The 19,085-nt window shown below is 40.9% G+C and overlaps 1 protein-coding gene across 1 annotated transcript in view; it reads left to right on the top strand.

Annotated features, from left to right (window-relative positions):
* The window catches only part of GLIS1 (GLIS family zinc finger 1), a 180,579-nt gene that overhangs the window by 86,520 nt on the left and 74,974 nt on the right, over positions 1-19,085 (top strand). Inside the window, 1 exon segment of the mRNA XM_053950810.1 lies at positions 2,194-3,295. Coding sequence (XP_053806785.1) covers positions 2,194-3,295 — 1,102 coding nt within the window.

Here is a 19,085-nt window from a genome sequence, read left to right on the forward strand (position 1 = left end):
TCTGCACTGACTCCAACTTAATCAAACAACAAACTTCTCTCATGGATTTCTGGCTAGATGGGAGCTTTACATAAAGCTTAATAATGCAACACCAATTATCACAGGCTGAAATGTAAGGCTTGGGTTAGCTTTATATGATGTAGGAAATGAGTTGAGTTTACTTTAGCCTGAGGCTTTGGGACTACTAAACTGTGATACAAACTGAATTATTTAGAAGAGTTTTTGTACAGCAGAAACCAATGCTGTGCCTGGCATGGCATGCTGTAAAGCCTTTCTCAGAATGAGTTTAAAACACCACTCTTTCACTGAGCAAACAGAGCAGGGTTTCCCAAACATGTGCAATAAAAGTATACTTATGCCACATATTTTACAGACATATGGTTCTGTAAATGTTAAAAAATAATGTATGAGTGCTGTTTGGTTTGGTTTTTTAAAATATAAATTTGCCATCTGCAGAAACAGGTGCTTTACGTTTATCCGAAGACCAACTGTGCAAACCTAAAGAGAAAAATTATAAACAATGGTTTATGGAAAAACCTCTAAAATTTTTAAATGTACTGTTCTAAACTTTCTGGTGGAAAACGAATTATCTGATTGTTCTGTATCAGTGAATGGTGGGGAATTTAACATCTCTCATTATCTTAAAGGGTTTTTTTACATTAAGCCCTACTGGAACTTAGAAACATGTCAGTAGTGAATGCAGTGTTCCCAGTTGTGTGCCTCAAGCAGGTGCCAATTTTTGACAACCTTAATTTCATGGGAAGGAAGTATTATTGAAGCTTTTGATTGTTGTTATTTTTTCCCATCCCTTTTTATTCTTTTGAGAGCTATTACCAAGGAAGTTTTAGAAGTTATCCCAGCTTCCCATCTTAATATTAGTGATGGATTAATGGAAATAACAGTGATAAAATAATCTAAAGTGTAAAATAAATGCAGTTTTTTTCAGCAGGTTCATAGTTTAGTGTATAAATGTCCGAATTACTTTCATGTACATGTGTTTCATGCTTTAAAATGTGTCAGACCTGCCTTAGCTGTGGTGTCACACACAAGCTGCCAAATGGCTGGGTTTTCTTCAGCTTTTGTGATGCTAGACATAAAATTCATTTAAGTGGAACATGTCAGCTTAAGAGCCTCGGGGCACTTCTCTGGAGGGTTTATTAGCTCAGGTACAGCTTTCCTGCACACAGATGTACTGTTCCCTCTCCTTGGTCTGGCACAATGAAGCCATAGGTTAAACCCTCCCATGCTTTAGGGATATGTAAGGAACACCCTCTGCTACTAAGAAAAAGCACACAGTTGGATCATCCACAGTAAATGTTTATAGCTGAGATAAAATGTTTTATTTTAAGCCATAAACCAGTTGCTAACTGCTTGGAAGAAAATGTTAGGAGGAAATGTTTCTTAATGCAGTGCTTTTCTGAAAAGTCTTTTGTGGAGTTCCTCAAGGTTCTGCTTCCTCAATGAATGGATTCAACACACATGAAAAATGATAAAAAATCACTTCTGCAAAACAGAACTGTGATTTACAGTCCCATGCACTCTTTATTATGAAAAACGGAGATGGGAGTACATAGGCTGCCATTTTAAATTTACTGGCTGTGAACTTTTTATTTTGTGGAAGTAAATACTCAGCTGATCTCTCATTGATTCTGGAGTGCTGGCTGAAAGCAAGCAGTTCTTTTGCTGTATTCCTTTTTTCTTTAGTGATCTGGCTTCTTTTTTTAATTTAGTGAAGGAAAGCATGTCTCTGACATGTAAGCAAAGCTCAGCTAGCCTTTTTTGTGTCAACAAGAATGCCAAGGCATTTGCCCAGTGTGCTCTGAGGAAAATGACAATATTTGAATAATTCAAAAATGCCCAAAGTTCTCAAACTTCATTCTCAGCTATTGTTTTGCCCAATCTATTATGCATTGAAAGCCTTGATCGTGATTGATGAGCTGCCTGTAGCAGTGAAGATTCTCTGTTCCGTGTGTTACCCAGTGTGTCAAATTAATCCTGTGTAAAACGATGCTGTCTTTACACAGGTTGGAGAGGAAGCACTGCAGATTTTTTTGGTGTAATTGCTGCATTAGACAGGCAACATCCAGCAGAGAGCAAGTGTTTCCATTCTGCAGGGCTTAACAAGTGCTGTGTCTTATGCAAAATCATAAACCCTGTGGTGGTTAGTGATGCTTAATGAAAACTGTATTGCAGGTCACCCAGGTTTCAAGACTCAGTAGATTCTGCTGCTCCATGCCTGAATGGAAGTCACCCGGCTCAGCACATTAAACAAGAATGCCCCAGTGATTATAAGGTTCTGTCTGAGGCTTCCACACATAGGAGGATTACAGAGGGGATGGAGCTGAGAGCCTCCAGTAGTCTGCATCCTGAACTAGACGTAATGAATAATAGCTTTACAAATTCACTTTCATCCTACTTGTTTAATAATGAACACAGCTCCTCCCTGGGTCCTTTGTCACTTGGCACCCCTCAGCACTCAGCCAGGCTACAAACAAGCAACCTGAAGAAGAGATGCATCTCTGTTGTGCCGTCTTCAGCCGAAGGAATCGATATTACAGCGATCATCCGCACGTCACAGACGTCACTAGTCACCTGTGTGAATGGACTGCGAGCTAACTCAGCTGGCATTTCCTCTCATCCTGTGGAGATCAGTCATCACAGTGCTCAAAAATCCTCTCAGCCCCAATCTTGCTCTCAGCCTGCAAACCCTTGCAGTATTCCCTCCCCTCCAGCATGTCTTGTACCTCTTTCCACTGAATGTGACAGAGGTGAGTGTGAGCAGATACAAATGCAGCAAGTTGAGGAGAATGGCAGCCTCAGCCTTATGATGAATGGTACGAGCCTTCCTCACCAGAACTCCTCGCACGGCACCCAGAAGGTGAGTTTCTTAAAACAAGAGCCGGCTGATGATTATTCCTCCACTGCTGATCTTTTTCGCCATCACCAGGGGCTGCCTCCCCCTTACCACCTCCACCAGCAGCTCAGCCAGACCCCAGGGACGTTGCCTCACCTCAACAGCTCCATGTCTCCCAAGTCCCTGCAGCCCAGCGACGGCGATGAGCAGGACCTCAGCAGTGGCAAGCAGGTCTGTCAGTGGATTGACTGCAGTGCCACGTACGACCAACAAGACGAACTGGTCAGACACATAGAAAAGACTCACATTGACCAGAGGAAAGGAGAGGACTTCACTTGCTTCTGGGCAGGCTGTGTCCGCCGCTATAAACCCTTCAATGCTCGTTACAAACTGCTGATTCATATGAGGGTTCACTCTGGAGAAAAACCAAACAAGTGCATGGTAAGTCTGGATTATATTTGTTTGAATAGAAACATAACTGCTCTTCTCTCTTTCTTGCTCTCTCTTCGATCGTATTCCAGTATAATTGTTGTGCTTTCCTGTAACTTAGTCTGTAGCAGGCTAAAGGGGAATTGGAGAAAACCTTAATCTAGAAGGAAATGATTGAGTAAGAAATACTGTAGTTCTTGGAAAAGAGATTTTGTTTCCTTATATGAGAGCTTAACTTTTAATACAGTGCTTTGTTTTTTTAATATTCATTAAACCACTAATAAAGTGATGATCAAAGCACGCAGCCGTCATTTAACGTAAAACAAAGTCACTGAGCCTCGGGTGACATTTTTAATCAAGAAATATAAAACACATCTAATGAAATTCTTTTCATTCCTTCAGCTGAACAATAACCCATAGAGTTGTGAGTGCAAAAGCTTCAAATGTAGCTTAGACAAAAGAAAGAAACTTGTTAAAGGATTTTAAACAGTTAAAAGACTAAAAAGAATATATTTAATTACATTTTCAAAGGTTGTTAGGGGCTTTTTTAATTTGCGAAACAGAGCTTTAAAAATAAGTAAAAACCATTGTTCTCTTCTGATCAAGAAGATGTAAACAAGAGCAGTGTTCCAAAAAGAGGATCTTGGGAATAACACCATCTCTGCGTCTGCCCACCATGATGACAATATGGCCAAACTAAAATAAAAGTTAATGACTTCCATTAAGCTTTCCACATGTTTGAAACAACAATGATATAAGACCCTAACTGAAACAGATGAAGCAAAACAAGTTTGACATAAGCTTCCAAATTGGACCATAAAATTTGGAAAGTCTCATTTGTAACACCCACACGCGTGTGCACGCACACACATGCACAAAAAAGTGCAGACAAAGGGAATGGTTATGGCAGCAGGTTGTGGCTCCTGATAGGCAGAATTTTCAGCTATATGTCTATTTTATTGTTTTGATCAGAGCATGATACAGTGGAAAATGCTTGTAAGGATGTTAGATCATGACAAACTTTACCGTGGTAAGCTGTAGCTTTCTATGGAGGAATAGGAAAGAATGTTTTAGAAAAAACTTTCAGGCCTGAGATGGTTATGGAAGGGAGAAGGAAGAAAACAAGAGTATTCAAAATGTGTTGCAGAGAAAAATTTTCTCTGTAAGTGATTGTCCTGATTATCTTTTTACTTCCATTTGATAAATGAAAAACATTAATGTCTGCACTGTTTAGTGGGTATTCCCTAAGATAGTACTGGAAACAGTGCACATACTTAGAGAATGCCATCAAATTGTCCAAGATAAAATGGAAACACTCTTATGTGTTGCTTTGAAAGCAAGAACTGAGTGGTTCTATTCCAGAAGTAGCTCAATGACATTTTCTAAATGTACAAATGAATTTAACTTCCCCTGAATAGATCTCTTTTAGTTATAAATTATCAAAGGATAATGGAAGTTTGCTTCTTTCTAAACAAAAGTGTAGGTAAGTAAATTGAAAGCATACTTAAAACATGAAGCCCTGATTAGTTTCCTGTGGTGCTGAAAGATCAGAAGACTCTGTGGATAAGGGAACTTGTCTCTTTTCTTGAAAAATGCATATTTAACAGGTATTGTATGGCAGATTTCTAATGTTACATTCCCATTCCTACAGAAAACTTGGTAAACCAGAGAAATGCTGTAATATATTCGCAAATGCTAAAAATGTCCTACTTTCAATTAATTTCATCTGCAGTAAAATACCAGCTTTCGATAACACATCAAGGTTTTGTGAATAGGTTGGGAAAACCTCTGCATCTGATATTGCAGACAGCCTTTATGTCATACTTATATAGCCTTAGCATGTAAGTATTTAAAGATCTCTTTTACTGGAGTAGATATTGTAGTTGTTCCCATACATGGAATGGCCCAATCAGGACTGGGAGCTTCACATTGCTCATCTTGGAGTTAACTCTTCTCTTCCCACAGTAAGAGCCGTCCACTGTCAGCTGGGGTATCGTGTGTTAAATGTTGCGGTCCGGAATTCTGCAGGGAGGGAAATGGATCCAAGAGAATACAGAGAAACATGTCTTCTTTGCAAATTTACTTTTCTACCCTGAAAAGAGCTTGTTCTAGCAGGGGCAGGATCCAAAGCTGCAGCACAGCTCCTTGAGGTTACTAATATCAAGTGGGGATTACTTGCCCAGTGAATTCCGTTCCACGTGAAACAGGAGTTGCTGTGCAGTGTTGCGTTGTGCAGTGATGTCACGTCATTTTAAATTATGGCTTTTCTTTTGATGTGGTAATAATTTTGCTGTTATTCCTGCAATTGAAGAAGGCAATTCATTCTCTGTCTATAGAGGTCTGAGATTTTGTTTTGTTTTTGCTGTAGCTCTGTTAAAGTAACTCTGCGTCTCTTGGTATTTGTAGTGGAGATTTTCTTTCGCTGTTCACAATTACCCATTGTACTTTCTTTTTAAGCCCTCAATTTCTCTCTTGTCTATAAGATTACTGCCTGACTAGGTATTGAACTGTTATGGAGAAGCTAACAATGAATAGCACCCTGCCCTCATGCATAAAAGTACTTTTCCATGTAAAATTATTAATTTCTTATGACAGGCTTTGCTACTATGTACTGTAATAGACAAAGGAATTTTGGAATTCAAGCTACTTGAGAACAGGAAATACATGAGACATTTTGATTGAAAAGTAAATGGTTCACTAAAACTGCAGTTAATCCTTTTATTATCTTTCCAACAGCAGTTTCCACAATACTTTCATGAGGTAAGCTTCCTTCAGTCCAACTGTAACACTCTCATCGTTGCAGCTGGTTTGAATTTAGCGAGCCTGCTTCTTTCTTTACTACAGACAGGCGACAGGCAAAACAGGATCTGGTGTGGAGTACTGCTGATGTTTTGGGTCCATATTCTGCTCACTGTGTCCCATTGCCAGAGCTGGTACTATGAGTATTCTGTTTTTATATTCTGTTAAATATTCTAATTAAGTGGTGCTGTCTCATCATTGTGTCCTTCAGTTTGGTTTTTCCTTGGGCTCTGCAAGTAGTCTAAAGGAAACTACCTAATCTCTTTGCAATATCCTGTTATGTTTCATACTTAACTCATGTTATTTTAGTTTTATTAAATTTGGGGTTCATCTGCATTATAATCAAAAATATATCCAACAAAAATAATGATGCAATGCCTTTAAGACTTAAACTTCTGAGGATTAATTTCATGCTTTTTTAGATTTGATGTCCCAGACAATTGGAATTTTGATTGTCTGAGACAGCAAAAATTAGCAGGCTTAAATGGTTTTTATTTTTAAAAAAGGAAGAGAAAAAGTTTCTCATAACTGCTTCTTCTGCTGCCTTTCAGTTCTTTGAAGACTTTGGTGAGTAGAAGCATGCTGATCTCCAGATATTGCATCCTTGGTTTAAGCCTCTGCTTGCAAATGTAAATACAGAGCTGCTCATTTAGTTGTCTAGAATTGTTTGATTTGGACAAATCTGTACTTGGCTTATTAGTTTACCCTCTTGTACTCTTGTGGCTTCATAATGAGTAGAAAATATGTTCCCATCACTGCATTTGTGTGTGCTCAGGGGCCTCCCCAGACAGGATCAAGGTAAATTATTTACCTTCATGTAATTTCTACAGGTGTAATTAGTGTTTATAGAAATTGGCTATCATAATGTATGTGATATCCATGAAAGGAGCTGGACAGGGATAATATTTATGGTTAATGTCTTTAGTTTTTGTATTTCAAAGAAACAAATGCCTCTTATGTATGTTCTAGACCTGTTTCTCTGTGTTTGCCTAGAGAGTTAAGACTTTGAAGCAGAATCTTTTTTTCATGTATATATTCAACATACTCAGTTTGGGAGGTATCTGAATGGAATTATTTGGGTGCTGTATTGTACACAGTGAAATTCAGCACCTGTTCTGTTTGTAGTCAGTTCTTTTGAATCCCTAAGGCTGAGACACCATAGGTACTGCATTAAACATGGGGAAATTGAGACAGAGAAGATAAGTAACTTGCCTAAGGGTGTCTTTAGGCAATTCCAGCATTCCAGGGCAGATCTTGTGTTCCAGTCACCATTTCACACAAACTAACAATTTTCAATTTACTGGTGAAACAGATTTTTGTACAGATTGCACAAAAGATTGTGCTCTGGCTGAACTTCCTGTTAATTTTTCGCTGCACGTCTCTGACGCAGGTGGTTTGACACGATGTGAGTGTGTGAGAGCTTTCATCAGAAAGCTTGGCTGCATCTGTAACACTTCATGGGCAGCAACCTGGTTATTGGGAATATAGGAGAATGCCTGTGGAGCAGATTAGTATTATTGCTTCTGTTTCTGAGGAAACCAGTGTGGCATCTCTGTTCTCAGTAGATGGTGAGTCTGATGCCGTCTGCAGTCCGTGGGGAGTGTGTGTCCAGCAATGCAGGGTGGGAAATGAGATCTCTACAGGCCTACAGCTACAGAGGAGTCTCAGGGACAGTCCTGCATCTGTGGGGAAAATGGATCTGCATGCAGCAGCTTATCCGCTTGTGAGTTACTTCACCTAAACAATGAGTTTCCATGCCGGACTCAAGGGAATGTTGGGGAAGTCTGGAAAGCGTTTTCAGCTTTTGGAGTGGAGGGTGTCATGCACTGATGCCAAAGGAGTGCTTTAAAAGAACAACAATAATATTGGGCTCACTTTCTTTCCTTTGAAGTCAGTAGTTAGGAAACATCCATTCTATCAAAGCTGCCTCACTAGAGATCTCTCTTTTTATTAGGTCTCTGATGGCATTTCCCGATACTGTCAAGGAACTTCAGTATTCAAAACACTCTGATTAGAGGAGTAGGCAGCAATTCAGTGGTTTTGTGGAAACACAATGTTTGTTTGTTTACAAAGCCCACTGCAGATTCCAGGGCAGTACAGATGGGTTTAAGCGTGCCCCAGCACTGGAGGGCAGGCCAACAACTGGCTTTAGGCTTGGCTCTCTCTCAGCTCATACCCAACCAGCTGGTGAATTTGAACTCGTGTCTGCCCACAGGAAAGCTCCACACTAACAGACTTTGCAGAGCAAAAGCAGCAGAAATTTCTGGGCCCAGATTCCATTGTGAATGGGATTGTCCCATGTTCCAGTGCAGCAGGACAGAACTGCATATGAGTACAGTGCAATGGCCCCACACTACCCTTGGGGGCTTGAGACCTTGCCTTGAGCTGGGCTGCAGAGGGAGGAGCTGCCAGGGTTTTCCTGAAAGATTATCAGCCTCCCAGTTTGGTCCTGGGATTGTTTGGCTTCAGGACATTCTATGATGTGCATCTGCTTTATCAGGCTGATAGAAAAATGATACAGGATGCTGGACCTGGTGGAACTGTGCTCTGAGCAAGCTGGACTGGCTGCCTTTTCTCTTTACTTTCCAGCAGTCTGATATGGGTTAGGTCTGGCTGACATACTGCCGGGGGTTCTTTTTGTGTAAATCCAAATAAATTAAAATGAAGTAAATTCCAAGTGTTGCTGCCAGAATCCAGAATGGTTTTCAAGTTCATTTGTGTGCCTTAAAAATGTTATACAGGACACTGAAGAGATCTGAGAAATGGAATGTGGTAGTTAGAGGTATAGCATGAAAGTTCACGGAGGAGGCTTTCAGATGCATACTTTTTTTTATCCTGTGAGAATGCTTAATTCCACAAGGTTTAATTTCATTTACCTGATAAATTATTAAGTGATTTGAGACCTATTTAAAACATACTAATCCTGAAGATTTCCTGATACATTCCTGCAGATCTGGTGACTGTGTGTAGGTATTGCTGTTGAGTGTGTTAAATAAGAAACAAAGTGGGTTATTAACAGTAATATCACTGCAATATAATGGGCACTCCCCCCCTGAAACTCCCTGCCATAATATATAGTAATAGGATATAGTAATTAATTGCCACTATTATGGTTCTCACAGTGTTGGATAATTTCCACTAACAATACTTGGTATCTGCTGAAGGTAAGGTGATAGGCAGCTAGTGGTTTAGGGAACAGATAGCCTTGTGACAAAAGCATGGATATTCATTTCCATCCTCCATGACAGAAATATTATTAGATATTCCACCAGTTTTTTCCAATCAGCAGTAGTATCACAGTAGAGCTTTGAGAAAAACCATTAGTGAATCTTGGTCACCTTCATTTTGGAAAAGAAGTGATGGGGGACAGTGAACACGACTAGAGGATTTTGTTACTATTGACATTTTATAGACAGTGTGCTATTTTGGAAATGTTTCAATATTTCAACCCATCATTTTTTACTTTCTGTTTCAGAATGAATAAGGTTTAAACAAAGACACTTCTTCTTGGTCTTTTTTAAAAGCTTTTCCCATTTGATTTATTCAGTGTTTTTATTTTGTTAGTAGAGTCCCCCAAACAATTGTATTTCAGCTCATCCTGGACTGATTTATCTTCTCTTCATTCTTCAGTGTTCTGATTTGGCTACTGAAACACATATTTTTCACCACAATTCCAACTGTGACCTGATTTGAATACAAGGAAAATGATCCATTTGCCTGCAAAGCCACAAATATTTGTCAGAATACTAAACACTGAGCTTTTGACAAATACCTGACAGTGCTCTGATTGAAAGAGAACATCTTCAAGGAAGGGAACAGTTTTGTATTAAAAGTGGTTCTCCCCAGGGACTGTGCTGCTGGCACCCTTGTGACACACAGGATGGGTAGTTGTACCAGAACTCCTCCACACCGAGCAAAGTCATTCATGTTCTTTGTCAAATAATATGGGCTGAAGTATGCCCAGCTTCGAAAAGTGAAATTTATTAGTTGTGACCTGCCATGTCTGGCTGCCAGACAAACTTCTAGGCATGTCTCCCAGGTCTTTTTTGGAAGATTTCTTCTAGCTCCTTTCCCTTCCCTTTGCCCAGTTTGCATACAAAAATGACATCTCGATACCATGTTTTTATCTTTATCCTCTTGTCCCACAAGACTCAGCAAGCAGTGATTCTTTCTCATATTAAGACACTCAGAATTCTTTCCAGCTCTGCTGTGGCCTGGCTCTGCATGTAGATTTATTCAAACCCCAGTCTCAGTACAGAGCTATAAGCCTCTCATGAGGCATCACCTTTTGAAGATATCTTGCAAACAGCCTCCTAACTCCCAATTCGTTCCAGCTGCACCACAAGATCACTTTCTTAGCCATGCAGATCAATGGATTTTATCAAATTATCACATCTGAAGAGCAAAAAGGGAGAAAGGCTTTCCAGCCTCTAAGCACTGCATTTGCAGTAACTCTTCAGGATTTCTGTAGCTCACCATTTCCCATGCAGCAAGAGTATGACAAGGTTTCTTTCTCACTGTTTCCCCTGCCTTGGAGTGAATCATCCATTGGTTTCACTGTTTAAATCTGCTCAGTAGTAAAGATAAGTGATACACCCTCAACTAGTCAGATACATTCTCCACTCTAGTAATAAGTTTTACAGAGCAGTAAATGTAACTGTGAAATACCTATTTCCTGTAGGAATACCTTAATACATCTCGAGAGTACCTCAAAATTGTGTCCTAAAATCATAATTTTGCTGGATCCAGCATCATTTTGTGAGAGTGAGTTGTCTCCAGAAAATCTGAGGAAGCAGGGTGCATTCATTGATTTGAGTAATATCTACAAGCAATGAGAGAGGAATTTTCTTTTTACCTCCTGAAATGTAACTTACAAAAAACAACTTGCATCCAAATATTATTCATCCTGTCATTTGATGGTTAACTTGGCTGCTTGGTGCAAAACTTTTAAGTTCTAAAATTTTAAAGAAAGTATTTGTGCTTGAGTTCTTGAGGTTAAGTGCTTGGCTTTATTTTATTCCTTTGTATGTGTTCTGTGGGGATTATTAAAAGTGGTAGGAATTGTTCAGAACTCTCAGTGATTTAGCCTCTCTGAACAGTGATTAACCTCAAGAAGGAAAAATAGTTTGTATCACCTGGCAGCAGGCTTGGTCAAATTAAAAAGCCATAAAATTAAATATTGTTTAAAACCCGTGCCAATGATATGCTTAATATTATTTCTTATTAGGCCAATACGTTTTAATGCTCCATATTAGTGCAACCTATGTCATTTAATAAAAATGTTAATCTGCATTTGTAGGCAACAGAGAGGCTGTATAGTGTAGTCTCGGGGGAGAAAGAGGAATTTAGTGCACATTAAAAACTTTATACAGTCATTTATGCAGTTTTATCTCAGTTCTCAATGTGATGCATTTGTTTGTTACTTTGGGGCAAACCAGCAGCAGTTGGCCTTTAATATCAGATGAGAAATGAAAAGCCATCATTGCACAGTGCAGGGTCACATTCTGAAGCCTTCACTGGCTCATTTAACAAGTAGTCCAGTGGGCCTGGTAAAAAACCAATGTGCTGGTTAAGCTAAATATATCAGAATGCAACTTGCTGGCATCTGACAGCTCACTCAGAGCTATTTCCAAAAGCAGGCCTGGTTTTGGGTAAGTTTCTTTTGGAGGTGCCCTGCTCTGCACCCCTGAAGTTGAGATCCTCTTCCTCTCAGACCAGGAACTGAGTTACTGAAATGCCGTGAACACTTCAGGATATTGTCACCTTGGATCTCCTTTTCCTTAAAAGTACAATGAAATAAATTTCTTAGGAGCACAGTGAGGGTGAATAATCACAGTGAGGTACTGAGGCCAATAACTTAATGTGTCCATAATGCTATTTTGCATCTCTAATCATTCCTTCTGCTGAGAATCTCAAAGCTCTTTCAAGCTTTTGCCTGCCAACGGCGTTTCCTGTGTGATGAAAACTCTTGTGCCCAAGTTCTGGATACAGCTGAATTAAGACAAATTACTTTGCTGCTTTCTCTCCCTGTTTAAACTGGTGTCATTGTAAAGAACACATTAAGTGCCTGGCAGAAAAGGCAAGGAAAAGATACCCTCCTTCCCAAAGTATTTTTTCTTTCGTGTATTTTGTAAAGTTGGTGTAAGACTGTGCACCTTTGCTGACCAGAAAGACCCTTCTACTTCAGAATATTATTCTCCTGAGTAGAGGTGTGCAAGACAGTGATTTTATTCAGCTGTACTGTGGCTTTCAAAGAAAATGTCACCATGGTAGAGAATTCAGTGCCCTGTGTTCTGTCTTAAGGACACCTGTATTTTATGTATTTGGGTGAGTCAAAAATGGTTGCATTTCAAATAGCTGTGCATTTAATCACAGACATTTGTCAGTGCCTGACTTTTCTATTTACATCCCTGGCTGATTGTGGAGTCAAGGAACAATAGGAGTTCTATTTCAAAGTCTGCTGTAGCTGTCTCTAACAGTGTCTTCCCTCCATCTCCTTTTATTGTTGCGTACAGGTAACATATGTGTGAAGAGATCCTCTGCTCAGGTACAGTGGAGCTGCAGTGTTAAATAATTGATCTTGATCTGTCTTTTGAAACTGCATCCAGGGCATTTAAAAGTGGGAAATGGAAAAAGCATGTTCTCATAATCCAGCTCAGTAAAGTTTGCACAACTGCTCTTTGTTTCATCATGCCTACAATAAATCTTTCATTTTTGCCAATTGAAAATGCCTACTAAATCTGCAAATGATTACTTCCCTGAATTGTGTTGGGATTCTTGCAATACATTTTTCTTACATGGGTAATGATAAAATAAGAGTCCATCAAAATATATTTTATTGCCTGGCAGAGCGCCTTTTATGAAATGGTTTTGATTCAAGGAGATTCTTCCAAGTGTTTTAGAACCGTTGCTTACAACTTCCCTTTAACCCTTGCATGGAGGGCTGTCAGGCCCTGGGAATGGTCAGGAACAGGGTCAGTCAATCAGCAGCTGGTGGAATGCAGGACCTGGGTATCAGTTTAACCTGCAGCCCTCGGCCTGAGAGCGCGAGCGCGTACTTGTAAAGGGGATTGTGTTACCACAAGATTAGAAAGCTGATGAATGTCAGACTGGTGGGAACCTTGTAAAACTAATCTGCTGTGTCCATGTTGATATGATTGCACCCTGCTTCAGTGAGAGAGTGAGGAAGATGGAGTATTACAAAAAGGAAAGCACAAGGCAGAGCTGGTGGGGCCATCTGGGTCACTGAGCCCAGGCACCACCTTACAATAATCCTTCGGTACACCCAGAGGCACAGAGCGCCTCTCTGTCCGTGCTTTCAGGAAGGGTGTATTGTCAACATTGTGGCTTGTAAGTCAGGACCTTTCAGTCACGTGAAACAAATTCTGCCCTTTTTCCCTTGATTTCAAATTGGGTACGACTACGTTTGTCTGCCTGTGCTCAGGAGCCGGCCAGCTGTAGAAATTACCTTGCTTTCCTTACAAAGAGACACAGTCTCAACCCAGCTCCCTGCGGACCTCGAGCAAACTGTCTCTACATAAAACAAGGCCCAGGGGGATGTTCCTGGAATGGTGCAAGTCATGATGCCTGAAAACACATTCAAGTACTGCAGGGAGAAGAGATCTGGCAAGAGATAGATACCTTTGTGGTACTTGCTTGCACTCACAAAACAGCAGTAGACCTGACTCAGTGTGGGGTGCTCTCAACAAAACCACATCTGTTGCTTGACGTGTTGCCCACTTGCCTCCATGTAACAAACTGTCCCCTCAGAAAAGACATGGGAGATCACAAAAAAAACCAGATTGTGTGAAAATATTTTTAAGTATGACAATTACTCGCAGGGCTTTATCTTCCTGCATATCCTCAAATGTAATGACATTTTTAATTGCATGGTCGTGGTGATCTCAGAGTTCCCTGTTTACAGTACTTTGGTCCAACTGAACATATTTAGGTCATGCTTTGTCTTCAAGGCCAAGGAGCAAAAAGCTGACAACACCCAGGAACCAGACATCATCAGATGCACAGAGCACACCACCTTAGAGTAGATTTTTAGCCAGGTAGCTGAAAAATAGCATGTTTTACATTTCAGATTGGCCAACCTCCTCCTGCATACACCTTGCTTCTGAGCTGAAGTGACAAAGTTATCTCAGTTGACCACTGAGCATTTCTGTTCAGGTTTTGAAAGGAGATCCTCAGGAATATTTTCAGGTGTGAAGAGACTGCTGAATTTGGATGGAAAGGTATTGGAGGTAACAGTGAATGGGAAAGGCTGGGTGATGGATTCTGCATCATCCCTCCTCACAGATGGATATTGAAAAGCAGCAAATTTAGGACTTTGAAAAGGAAAGACTTTTTAACACTGAGCAAAGTTAAATGGATCAGAATGGAAGGAACCTTCGTGAAGCTTGGGACTTCTTCTCAGGGGACTGTGATACCTCCAGCCTTCCTCAGTACCTCTGAGGCAACTTGTAGCCAGGCTACTAGAATGACAGCACGTTTAAAATATGAATATTTGTAGCTGCATTACTTCATTTCTAGTGCTGTAAAAATACCATTCACATAATGGGGTAATGGCCTGCAAGTTCTCATGATTTCAACTGTTTTGGAGTTACAGGAGTTCTGTTCCTTTATGGCAGGCATCCATTTTTCATTTTAACATCTTTGGCACTTGCCTAAAGGATGGGAAATTAAAAAATGATTAAGGGGACAGAGAGACAGTCTTTTAAGGAAAGATGAAAGGAATTAAACTGAGGCTGGGGTGGGGAGAAAAGAAAAGGGAGGGAATGTTTAGGAAAGAATAGAAAACAAGTAGGGATGATCAGGCAAAATCAGGCAAAGGAAAATTTAATTTTTCACTAAAGGTTTCCCAAAAAGGAGGCCTATTTTAGAGTGGAATAATTTCATAGTGGAAATAGAAGATGTCCAACTGTATGAGTAACATAAGCTGTCTTAAAAAAATTGGAAAATAAATTGTAGGGAATAATTTTGAAAGCAAAATTATGTCACATTTGTGCCACTCTCTGAACAGAGAGTACTGCATTACTAGGTGTAAGAGAGGGAAGTGCATTAGCAGGCACAGGGATACAGTTTAAGCCTTCAGATGTCTGTGCTCAGAATGTATCATTTGTGTATTTTTGTCCTGCTGATGTTGCTGTGAGGTAGCTGAGGATGGTCCCCATGCAGAGCACCGGGTGCTCAGCATCCCCACAGTTGGGGACCCCACTGTCCTGCCAGGCCAGACTCTCAGACCTTTTCACCAACAGGTGCTGCATTTCACAGAGGCCACTGTGAAATGGGGGATGACTGGCTAGAGAGTCCATGTGCCAAGAAAGATACCTTTTGTTTTGCTTTGCCTTTACCAGGTTTGACCTTTATAGAACAAAAAGTTTCTCCTCACCATGAAGGAAAGTCTCACTATTGATTCCAGTGAAAGCTAACACACCTCATAGAGCTTTGTGCCAGAAACCGCTGTGCCATGACACATGGATGCTTTATTTCTGCTGTGAAACAGGGCAGAGAGAGACTGTTGAGTACAGCAGCAGCTTCACTTGCAGCTTCCTGGTCCAACTCACTCAAAATTCGGGCAGTGAAGCTCAAAGTGCTGGATCCAGCTTGTTTGGTGTGCAGTGGTGGGTGTCCCAAAGCCCCGGGGCCAGCTCTGTGTTCGGCTGTGGAAGGGAGCCCTGGGCATGTGGGAGCTGCACAGGTACAGGAGCACAGGCAGATGATGGTAAACAAAACCTGGGGAGAGGGAAAGAAGCCAGATCCTTTGCAGGCATCTCTCTAAATCTGTACCTGGGCCTACGTTTGTCAGTTTTTTGCTCTTTGTTTGTGCCAGCCATTTTGAATGAGTTGTTCCCTTCAGCAGCTTAAAGCACTGCCATGGAGAATTTATGTGATGGTTATAGGTAGACAGGAGGGTGCAAACTTAGAAGTTCGGGTTGAATATTTCAGCTTGTCAGATATAGCTTCTGATATGTGTCAATTATTTTATGAAAATCAGGGTTGGAACACATCTCTGAATGGTAAGAGAAATAAATGGGTATCATAGTTATACCAGATACTTTCAATTTCGATTGTTTATAGCAACGCTGACAGAAACTAACACTATACACAAAACTGGTTTTGAAACTGCCCTTTTTTCAGAGTTAATGACCCACAGGCTAATGGAAATTTGCCAGTTTTTACCAGCTGGGATCTGGCCTGATTTTGCTGGGAAATAAAAGTGCAAGGCAAAGAAACCATTTGGATTTCTGAAAGTCTGTGATGGTTCTCTTCTCTCATTATAAAACCTTCACTTTTTTTGTATGTTGTGTTTATAATTGACGTGTGCTTAGCAGAAATGCTGGCTTTGTCCAAGGACAGCATACCCTGCTCACCCAGGGATTCCTTTTGACAACTGCATTTAGATCCACTGCTGTGCAAACCCAAATCCAGCCCAGGCACTGTGAAAGGAGTTGTATTAAATCATGGCTTTGAGGATCCACTGACACAGCTCAGCTGCTCTGGCTCCATCCAGTAGAGGGTAGTCATTTTATGCATTTTATGATCTGCTCCTCCATTTATTGCACTCAGGGCTTTCCCAGGTATTACCTGGGGACTTCTCACACGATAGACATGGCTGGTTTGGTTCCCATAATTAACCAGGAAAGGCAGACTCTGTACCTGAGTGCATTTCTTTGTAAAGTCAACAAAAGAGGGAGAGTAAGCCATTTGTACTAATTGTATATATAAAAAATAATCCCTAAAGGCAAGACTGTATAAGTTGCATTATGTTCAGGCAAGTGTGGGATCATTAGTGTCACTCATGATAATTTGATTTACCCCCATGGCTTCCAAACAATACATGGCTCGTAGCCTTGTGAATTGGTGTGAGTTAAGAACTGCATGGCAGCCCGGCATTTTTAGAAGGAAAGCTCTTAGGTCTTACTATGATGAAGGCTCTTTTGTTGTAAAGTTTTCTTTACTAAGATAGATGTTACTTCAGTTCACACTAAATAAATTGACTCTGGAGTTTTTGGTCTCAGTTTGCCAGAGACAAATTGTGAAAGCGTCTAATTGTAGCCTAAACAAAACCATATTTTCCTTAAAAACATGGCAGTGTGTCATTCTAAATCTGTGGTGCTTTGCCCAGGAACCCATTTCAAGCAACAACAACAAAAAAAAGAAACTGGGCACAATAGCCACCTTAGACAAAACACCTTAGACTGTCAAACCTGTATATTAAATTGAGTGGTTTTGGTTGCAATGCTGTGCTGAAAATGTTTCATTGTTTCAACTCTGTCCCTCCATGCAGTCAAAGACACTGGTGTATACTTAACAAAATGGTAAATATGGGATGCTCACAAATGTAGCTTAAAAGAAGTTACGAGTAAACAACAATATCTAGACTGTCAAATTTCGAGGAGTTTTTGCAGCCAATTTTCACTTAGATTATGAGGGATGAAGAACACTGAGCTTTTAAATCCCCATTCCTAGTCCTTTACAACATTTATCGGTGTACAGAGGATTTGTTCATGACCTGAGTCTGATTCTGATAAATTTTGAGAACTGTTTCATGATGTTATTGTAGAAATTATTGATGTATCATGTTGGCCATCAAGTCATCATGCTTATGTGAGGGAAAGAGAGGTTGATGGGAAGGGCTGAGAGCAAAGGGGTGATTCTTCTGCTAAAAATGTAGAAATATTTGCTGATGAGAAGTCAGCTCTGCTGTTGGGTGTGCAGCCAGAGTGGCCATTGCATTCCCAGGTGGAATTGTTCTCTCACCTGCACTTGGCTTTGTCCTGTCCACTCTGGAGCATCCAGTGAGGGGGAGACACCTCTGCTTCCCCACAGTGTCCCCACCTGTGGTCTCCAAGCAGAGCAGGGTCTCCATCTTTCATGCACCTGCGCGGGGCTTTCCCAGCTGTAAACTTCAAGCCTCTGCCAATTCCTAAAGGCAAATTTCAGCTCTGCTGAAAGCAGGGGCAGAATTCCCACTGACCACAAACAAGTGGGAGCACAGCCAGGGCCGGAGTGATACGAGCTCAATTATCAATCCCCCTTCCCAAGGTCCTGAGTAGTTCTGCTGCAGAGGGGGATGACTTCTGCCTCCTGGGCTGTGCTTCCTACAGCTCCCGTGTGCAGCACCTCTGAGCTGCTCCCCATGCGCTTGGAAACAGGATGATTCAGTCTGGTGGTTCAGTTTGGGAGGCTTTGAAGGTTTTAGCTCAGGTTTGGGGGAAATATGCAGCATGAATCACCCAGGAACTTTGTTTTCTCAGTGAATTCTATGGTAATTGCACGTTACAGCAATGTTTAAGGCAAAACAGTGTAAGACATTGGAGCCTTTTGTTACAGCCAGTCATATCCCACTGAAAGCCAAGTGTTCCTCAAATTCAGCAGACAACACATGCCTGGTGGTCATTTGGGAGTTGCGAAGTGACAAGAGGAGAGGACATGTCTTATCTGAATGTATCAATGTACAGTGCTGAAAGGAAAAGAAAGGGAGCAACTCCTTTATCCTTTCTTCCTTTGTAAATCCAGCCCTATCTGTTTCATGATGGATGCAGAATTCTAAGTTTACCACATGGAAATTGTTTTAATTTTTGGTCTTGGGGCAGCCAGGAAAGGAAAAACTAGAATAAAGAATTAGAGGGAAAAAGATGGTTCATTATATATTGGCACAGTGTATTGGTTAATTCAGGAATTAATAAAACTGACAGCAGATAGTGGTGCTAGAGCCCATGTTTTAGTTGTGTCCCATCACTATCCTCTGGGTGATATCACCTTAACCTGGCAAGGAGGCACATGCTATGGGAACATGAGCATCCACGGGGCTGTCTGACCCCAGTGACCCTGTGGGGAGACCTTGGCAGCTACTGAGGTCAGCAGAGAGTTCTAATACTCTTTTTTTTCACCCAGATTTTGTAATGGTCACTCTCTGAAGGGAGCCGGTGGAGAACAGGAAAGGAGCTGTGAAGAGCACTTACATTTATTGAAGCCTAAAGACTTGGAAGTG

Source organism: Vidua chalybeata, chromosome 9 (assembly GCF_026979565.1).
Source record: "Vidua chalybeata isolate OUT-0048 chromosome 9, bVidCha1 merged haplotype, whole genome shotgun sequence".
In the NCBI taxonomy this organism is placed as follows: Eukaryota; Metazoa; Chordata; class Aves; order Passeriformes; family Viduidae; genus Vidua; species Vidua chalybeata.